This window comes from Canariomyces notabilis (genome assembly GCF_033297395.1).
Source record: "Canariomyces notabilis strain CBS 508.74 unplaced genomic scaffold N656scaffold_35, whole genome shotgun sequence".
Classification (NCBI taxonomy): domain Eukaryota; kingdom Fungi; phylum Ascomycota; class Sordariomycetes; order Sordariales; family Chaetomiaceae; genus Canariomyces; species Canariomyces notabilis.
In genome coordinates this window covers 1-7,867 of record NW_027041857.1, presented here as the reverse complement: position 1 = coordinate 7,867, position 7,867 = coordinate 1, and the positions used below count along the sequence as shown (strand labels likewise).

At 51.3% G+C, this 7,867-nt stretch overlaps 3 protein-coding genes across 3 annotated transcripts; 1 reads left to right on the top strand and 2 right to left on the bottom strand.

The window, feature by feature from the left end:
• Positions 1 to 2,108: 2,108 nt before the first annotated feature.
• Positions 2,109 to 2,677, bottom strand: N656DRAFT_448842 (uncharacterized protein). The gene has a single exon (XM_064809681.1). The coding sequence runs from the start codon at positions 2,512 to 2,514 to the stop codon at positions 2,191 to 2,193; it is 324 nt and encodes a 107-aa protein (XP_064665584.1). The 5' UTR covers positions 2,515 to 2,677; the 3' UTR covers positions 2,109 to 2,190.
• Positions 2,678 to 2,734: 57 nt separating this feature from the next.
• On the bottom strand, positions 2,735 to 4,548 carry N656DRAFT_448755 (uncharacterized protein). The gene is made up of 4 exons (XM_064809680.1): positions 4,204 to 4,548; positions 3,907 to 4,135; positions 3,462 to 3,812; positions 2,735 to 3,362 (listed from the first exon to the last, which is right to left on the bottom strand). Exons 1-4 carry the CDS (start codon positions 4,272 to 4,274, stop codon positions 2,910 to 2,912), a joined length of 1,104 nt encoding a protein of 367 aa, XP_064665583.1. The 5' UTR covers positions 4,275 to 4,548; the 3' UTR covers positions 2,735 to 2,909.
• A 1,725-nt stretch (positions 4,549 to 6,273) lies between these two features.
• N656DRAFT_718799 (uncharacterized protein) lies at positions 6,274 to 7,068 on the top strand (the record flags this gene model as incomplete). Its single annotated transcript, XM_064812311.1, has 1 exon — positions 6,274 to 7,068. The coding sequence occupies one exon, from the start codon at positions 6,274 to 6,276 to the stop codon at positions 7,066 to 7,068; it is 795 nt and encodes a 264-aa protein (XP_064665582.1).
• Between the last annotated feature and the right edge of the window lie 799 nt (positions 7,069 to 7,867).

Sequence of the window (7,867 nt, the reverse complement as noted above, 5' to 3'; positions counted from 1 at the left end):
TCAGTGCGATGATCTCGGTCGGCATGTTGTCGAAGGGGGGGCGATGCGGGGAGGCGACTGCCATGGCGGCGTCGTGATGAGAATTGTAGAGACTCCGAGCCTCTTGCGAGGACCGAAGACCGACGGCCAGCTGTAATTGTTTGTCTAGGTCCTTTTTGGTGGGTATTTTGCCGGAAATCCCTTGTTGAACATCACGCTTATCCTTCGTAAATTCGCCATGTTTGTTACAAAAATTGCTGGCCTGTCCTTGCGCCGCCTGCTTTGCGCCGCCCTACTATAAGGTATTGTGCCGCCTGGGGCTAAGCAAAGGTTGTTCGGACGAGGAATATGGCCGGGTGCGAGGAAAGGGATCTGGGGATTGAGAAGCATTGTTACCATCGCAAGTATGTTTCTTAACCACCGCTAGTTGTTGACCAGACAGCTGCTACAGCCGTAGGGCGCAGTAACAATCCTGGACTGGCGGCTGCCCGGCAGCTGTGTGATCAACAACTAGCAGTGGTTCTCTGCTTTCTACTGTTGAAAGCGACAGTGAGGTCTCTCAGTGCAAGCAAAGTGAGGTTCGTGATGATATTCTTGGGGGTTAACTTCGTCTTTTTGGTTCAACTTGGTTCAATAGGTAACAGGAGGAAGCCACGTCAGCAACGGTATTTCCAACATCTACACGTGTATTCGTACCGCGGTGCTCCGATATGGGGCGCCAGTGCTAACGTTACAGCACATGACTTTCCAGCAAGTGCCATAGAGCCTCAGGGAGGTGAGGGACACCCGGCCGGGTTATCTTATGTACTTGCTGCTTTTATCTTTGTCGAGAGCGGGGAGCTCAGTCGCAGTTCAGCAAGGCCCCAAGCAAACTGACGTGAACGGGGACGCTCGCGGGGCGAGATTGACAGCGGATGCTCGACCTCCTGCAATCACTCCGGGGCCGGATCGCCGACGAAGACCTCCCGGCTCCCCTCTTCGTGCTCGGGGACTTGCAAGCCCTCAATACTGTGGATGGGACTTCGGAGACATAGGTATGTTTTTGAAGCATTCCATTGACATTCGAGTTACTGCCACTAGTCCGGCAGCTCGCCTCAGGGTCCGTTCTCACAGAGTCACAGATAAAGCAATTACATACGGGGATCCATTGAACTCACCAATTTGCACTATAATTGATGCTAGATTTGTTGGTTGTTGCGACGGTAATGGCAAATGCTCGCATTATACCACTTGTTATCCCAGCGCTGTCCTCGACGCAATGGGATCTAGTGACTCTCGTGCTCTGACTTGGTATGTGTTGTCACTCGTCTCCCAGAGCCTGCAGATTGAAGTACTTTCTAATATTTGCCCGCTGACTGGACTAGAACAGTACCGACGTGGTCTCGGTACAAACATCAGAGTGGACCTCGACCATGGATTCCTTCGAGTCGACGTTTTCTTATTTCTATACGACGTTTACCCTGGACAAAACCGTGACTGCTGGGGAATGCGTCGAGTATATCTGGGACCTAAACTCGGCAACATCATGGAGTTGTGCACCGTCTTGGAATATTCACTACGTCATGACTTCCGTCTAGTTCAGGGGCTATCGGTGTCACTCCCAGCTCGCTCAGTAGATGGCACACCACTCCCGTTCCTAGATCCACCTGGCGGAGATCTGAACAGCAATTCAACAACCTACGTTATCATTTGGACTATACTCGGCGTTGTTGTGATGGTTACAATATATGGCTTCGCTTGGTGGATATACTAGAGGTGGAACAGGGGTTGTTCCCACAAGACGTCCAACGAACCGGGCCATGAGAATACTTCTGCCTCGGTTCTACAACCATCTCCCGCCGGGACAAGTCGGGATCCCATTCCAGACCAGGCGCGTCCGATCCATGGGGACATCAGCCAAGTACAAAACCAACCAAGCGGTACCCAGTCGACATCCGCCCACACAGCACCTTCTATCGAGGACTTTTCGCCTGAAGGGCTGCGAAGCAGGCAGCCTCATGACAAGAAAATGGCGAGGGTAACTCTGTATCACTTGATGCCGTCTCCTTTACCGCCGCAAGCTCAACCAGTAGCTCCGCTTTTTTCACGTTGACCACCGCTTATACTTCGGGATATCTGGGATGCATCTTAGAAAATATATTTCACTGCCTGTAACTTGAATGACTACCTAGATGGCTGCTGTAGGAACTAATGCATAGAAACAACATAATACTAAGATGACGATCGCTTTGCCCTCTTGAGCACTCTGAGTCCAGCAAGGAGATCCTCAACGTCGTATCCTTGTACCCGTAAACTCGCCAACTCCTCCTCTAGCGACCTCATCTCGTTAGCAAATCTCGTTACAGATACATTACTTAGACGAAAACTCGGGCTTTCCAGCTCAGTTCCCATGATGTCCAAAGCAATGTATGTCATCCGTGCCCTGCAGAAATCCACCCGTTGATTACCGACGTGGTCCAAACTTTGCCCAGCGTAGTCCCGCGCTATCGTGAGGTACGTTCTCGCCTTTTCCCATGATGAACAGGCTGCCGCCATATTGCAGAGGTTCAAGCAGCACCACGCCAATTGGTCATACACAACAAAAAGCTAACCGGGATGGCAACTCGCAACGCCCGGTTGTTCTAGCAAAGTATGAGCACAGCGATAGTAGTCGATAGCCTCCCGAAAGTTGCGATCCCAGAAATGTTTGTCTACTTGTTTCATTTAGTCTACTGTTGATCTCCGGCTTCGGGTTAGCTTAACCAGGTAATTTATACACGTATGTATTTAAAAGGACTATCAACTTACATAGACCTTGACCTGACCCTGGACTTTATGCCGCTTGGCTTGTACTTTGCACTTGGCCATCCCATAACCTTAGAGCGTTGTAGGGGCTGGGTGAAGCGAGATACAATCCGAAACTTGATAAGGAACGGGAAAAGCTGGGGGTTCTAATAAAGAGTCGGGGCCTCGGTTTGGGGTTGAACAGCAGGGAAGTCGAAGTTTCGAGGTTGTGACGGAGGAAGGGTATTGGAAGCTAGGGGCATAAGAGGGTATTGTAAACCAAGACTGGGATCTGGCGAAGCTGGCGGTCTATACATTGAAGATGCTGATGGTACGGGAGATGGACCTAAAGATAGCGCAGGAGAAGGTCTACGGGAACGTATCGGGCTGCGTCCATCATAGTGACTCGACGATGCCATGGGCATAGAAAGCTCTATACTGGTCGTGGCGGTCCCGGCGGCCAGGAGCGTTCGGTTTATCTTCATCTTCAGCTGCCCCAGAACCAGCGTGAATTTAGGGTCAGTCGGTGAGTCGAACTTGTAGAGGAGGTGATGATTAGCTGCGAGCGGTAAGGCAATTTCATGGTTAAGAATCATCGTTGCAGAATGCTCGTTAACAATCTAGATCGAACAGTTAGATCATCATATGGGATAGTGACTGCAGGTTTTTCTAGATTTGTAGAGGAGGAAGGGGAAAAGGTGACAAGGGCTCATTGTTACCAGCTGCTTTAAGATTAGGTGGTGTTGGTTCTCATAGAACGACAGGATGAACTTGAGGTCTGCGGCCTGCTCCACAAACCGTTTGCAGAGTCTGTCCAATTCAGGTGAGTGGTCTGCAAGCAGCGCGACATTCGACCTCAGCTTCTTAGCAATCCCAGGAACCCTGACAAGGAGATTGAGTGCTGTGGCCACAGGCGAACCCAGATGCGGCGTCCCCATGAACACTACTCCCTTAGGGGCATCGAGGAGAAACTCATAGTGGCTGCGTCGGTCGCTTGCCTCCAGGAGCGCCTGCTTGAGAACAATGCCCCCAAGGCGATGGCAGATGAAGACCATTGGGCGGTTTGAAGGCTTTGATTGAGCAAAGGACGTCAGAATGCATGGGAAACAATAAGGTATCTCCACAGCACTAAGGACTATTCCGTGGACGAGAATTTGAACTTACAAGACCATCACGTTCGATCTGTAGACGGCCGAGGAGATCCTTTGCGGCATCCTCGATGGTCGCAACCGAATTGCTGAGCCACGCCTTCCCGGCATCATATCCGTACGTGAATATTCGGGCTCGAGGGAAACTGTCCTTGAGGAAGTCCCCAGTCCACAATGCACCGTTGCCTGACGGGCTGGTCCAGCTTCCAAACTTATCGCCCCCCAGGCCGTGAATCGCAATGATGCTAAACCAAAACGTTAGTCGCACAAACCCTATGGGAGATGTAGTAACCAGGAAGATGATAACACAGACTCCAACACAGTATCTGCAGTTCTGACATTCGGCGGATGATATAGTTGGAACAAATCGGGTTCGGAAGACATGCTCGGCGCTTTTCAGCACGTTGCAACGATCATAACAGCGACGGAAATGGTGTAGGAGAAAACTTGCCGGCAGGGAAAACTACGACATTTCAGGGGTAACATGTGCATCGCCCTCTCGACTCCGATATCATGCATAGCTCAGCTCTCAGCGTCCTTTCCTCATAAGACAGAGTTTCATCTCCGATGCAGAGTGAGCATTGCTTACTGTCCATGAGCAGTGGAACGGGGTCAGGCCAGGGAGACTCCTCCTTCACTGCAACATCGGTCCATGCCCTCTGCCGGATGCGGTCCCTCTTTTCCCGGTAGCGCAGTATCTCAAAACTCTTCAGCAAAGATAATGGCGCAACAGAGAGGGAGATGATCATTTACCTCTTCCATTTTCTCAGCAAACTGGCGATGTCAATCTTGGTCTTGTCGGCATAGTCGGGAGTAAGGAACTTAGTGTCCTCAAGTTGCTTGCGGAGAGCTGCACGCTGCTCGGCCGTATAAGCTGTTGGCCGTTTCGCAATTCGCTTCTCAGCTTCTTGTTGGGTCAAGCGCCGCACGAAATGCGCATTGTAATGCCGGTCTTCGGTCAGAGGCAACTAATGTGCATGGCGCTAACTCAGCCTCGTACAGCTGACCTCGATTTTTCCCGTCGCTACTGCCCCTTCTCCATTTTTCCCGTCGCTGCTACCGTGACCCTCGATGGTTATGTTCGTAGGTTCAGATTGTGGTCGGGTGAGCCGTATTGGGTTCAGGGGAATGTGAAACACGGTGTGCATCCTAATAACTCCTTTTCACTCACAGAATAGCCCGCTGTGTGAACTTTGTTCACACCTGTAGGCTTAACTGGATGCAGGACTCAGTCAGCCTTAGGGTGGAACATTGCTGCCTGCCAGCCTGCGTTCATGGACGAGCATATAACATCGCAGCAGAGCCGGAACACGCCATCAGGAGGGACAAATTATTGAACTCTCTCCAACTGAGGCAGAATATCTGGAACCCGTCTCTCACTAGATACTCTCAAGGTTGCCCAGTCTTTCAGCACCTGCGATATGTGATTATCTGCTAATAACTTCTAGATGACTACCCGAGCACCTGTGGAACTCGTGAATCGGTGCGACTTCTCTTCGGTCGATAATGGCACGCCGCGCAAGACAGTCGATTGTCAATCGAACGGATTGTGAATACTCGGTCGACTATATACCACCCAAAGAGTGAAAAGGATTGAAAAGGAAGACGGCTGGAACGGATGGCGGGTAGGAGACAGGACATTTCTTTGGAGTATACAGCTGGACACAACTGTAATGGCTTGGCGAGGGCTCCACACTCTTCGGGCAGGCAATTGACTACTTCTACGCTTATTATGAATGTTATATGCTGTGACGGCGCAGTCTGACGGAACCGCTGCGAGCCAATATGGCGGGCACTGCCAGCACTTTGCGCCACTGCTTGTCACTTGACCCACAGACCTGAGGACGCGGCTGGCGCGCTCCTGTCGCGGAGGAATGGTTGACTACTAAGGAGGAAGGTACAGACGGGAAGCGTTTGACCGCGTAGTGGCTCACCGAGTCTGCGAGCATCTCTCTGCAGCACATTGCTTGGGCCTATCCCTGAGAGTTGTGCCGCGCCGTGATACATACCATGGGTATATACGGGAACCTTGCTATATTCTATACTGTATATGAATACAGAGGTACTGTAGATCCACCTGGTAGACGTTGACTCTACAGTTATTACGGGAGTGATGGGATGGTCAACCTTGTGGAAGTGTACGCGGAGGAGCGCAACAGTCAGGCCCACAGCTGCAGAGGTTATCTCCCTGGAGCCGTAGGCACGACTAGCCCTAACCCTTACCTAATCTATACAATGTCAAACGGTGTGCATAGTGACAATAGTTCGCCGGACGAATTCGCTAAGCAAAGCTTTTTTCCCTTTGCAACGTCATAACTCCACAATTTACTTCTCGGCCGCCGCCTACACAGCACAATCTCGCACCACTCCGTCCATTATAAATATGGAGATTATTCAATCCAAAGAGGCCTTTAGGGTTGTCGGCAACAAACTCGAGTTTGACTGTGTGAAAGGGGTTGTGCGATACAAATCCAGCGTGTACTTCGGCAAGTGGCAGGATCGATGGCATCCACCACTCAGTCTCTCCGAGTTATACGATGTCAAACTAGTGGAGACCGATGTTAGAGGACCCGAAGTGCAGCCTTCTTGGACAGTGGCGTCGAAGCAGAGTTGCTATATCAAGACACCAAGCCTTTTCGACTATGCCTGTGCGCCGGACCTCGAGAGACGGATCCTCCATGAAGTCATGACGTGCGAAATCCTTAGGAAGCATCCTCATCCAAATGTCGCCTCCTACCGTGGCTGTCTAGAAACTGGGGGACGAGTATCCGGCCTCTGCTTCAAAAAGTACGTCTCGACATTGGCTGACAAAGTCAACCCTCAGCATTTGAACAAATCCGCCTTCCTGCTTAGCGGACGGCCGCTTGTCGAGGATGCGATGAAGGCGCAGCTGGACGGCGTATTGGGTGGTATTCAACACCTCCATTCACTCGGTCTGGTCCATAACGACATTACGCCTGCCAACATTATGCTGGAGGAAGACGGGACATGGGTCATCATCGACTTCGACAGTTGCCGGTATGTGGGGGAAGTGCTTCGTGATACGGGGACCAAGAGAACATATGGATGGCATGACCCTGACGTGACGGTTTCATCCGAGAAGAACGACCTCGACGCCTTTTTCGAGTTGCGAACCTGGCTCTTTGGATCATCGGCCGATGAATTCTTATTCCGGTAATTCGCAGTGCTTGTCAGCTGATGTAAGTCTTCACCGCGGTATGTCCTGGCAGGCAGTCATTAACGTCAATCGCGCCACTGGCAGCAACCAGATCAGACGTGGGGATACTAGACACCTGCACGAACGCCTGCACGAACGCCCTGGGCATTCAGGTCTGCACAACGGTGCAGGAAACACTAACCCTTGATGTAGGATGGAGGCATCGTGGGAGCCGAGCCGGCGCAAGCGTGCGGGTGCGGCGCTTATGCGGGGTGCCTCTCACCGGCGATAAGCCGTTGTAGGGCTGTTTGGAGGGAGCTGTGGTTGCCCACTGCAGGATCGCCGAACAGGATGGACACCGGTAGGAACATGATGAACTTTTATATGTACAAATGTCTGCACTGTTCTAGGAAACTGACGTGATGGATTATATCGCGGTGCAAGAATCGAATCCTTAAGCATTGAGTAGCTTGCAAAACTCTAGCCAGGCACCAGACATCTAGCAAATATTGACCCCAGTGCCGCAACGTCAAGGGGCCGCAATGCCGGAAGAGCCAGGTGTCGACTTCTGAGAAATTCCGGTCGTAGCCAGCACGGATTACATCAAAGATGATCTGAGTGTGGTAAAGCTCAACAAATCTAGATGACTAACGTACTTTATCAGTGAGTGGCCCATATCAGTGAGTGGCCCATATCAGTGAGTGGCCCACTTTCAACGCGACGCGACACCTTTGCACTCAACAACAATTTCCTCCACAATCCAAAATGCCCTCTACTTCAAAAGAAGGCCAGATAATTATAGCCCTCCAGGCTCTTCAAA

Excerpts from the sequence above, each read along its gene's own strand:
- N656DRAFT_448842 (XM_064809681.1), bottom strand. The coding sequence starts at position 2,514 with ATGGCGGCAGCCTGTTCATCATGGGAAAAGGCGAGAACGTACCTCACG.
- N656DRAFT_448755 (XM_064809680.1), bottom strand. The coding sequence starts at position 4,274 with ATGTCTTCCGAACCCGATTTGTTCCAACTATATCATCCGCCGAATGTC. Across the intron at positions 3,813-3,906 it reads AGATCGAACGTGATGGTCTT|CCTTCAAACCGCCCAATGGT; the intron begins GTAAGTTCAAAT and ends GCTCAATCAAAG. Across the intron at positions 3,363-3,461 it reads ACCTAATCTTAAAGCAGCTG|ATTGTTAACGAGCATTCTGC; the intron begins GTAACAATGAGC and ends TGTTCGATCTAG.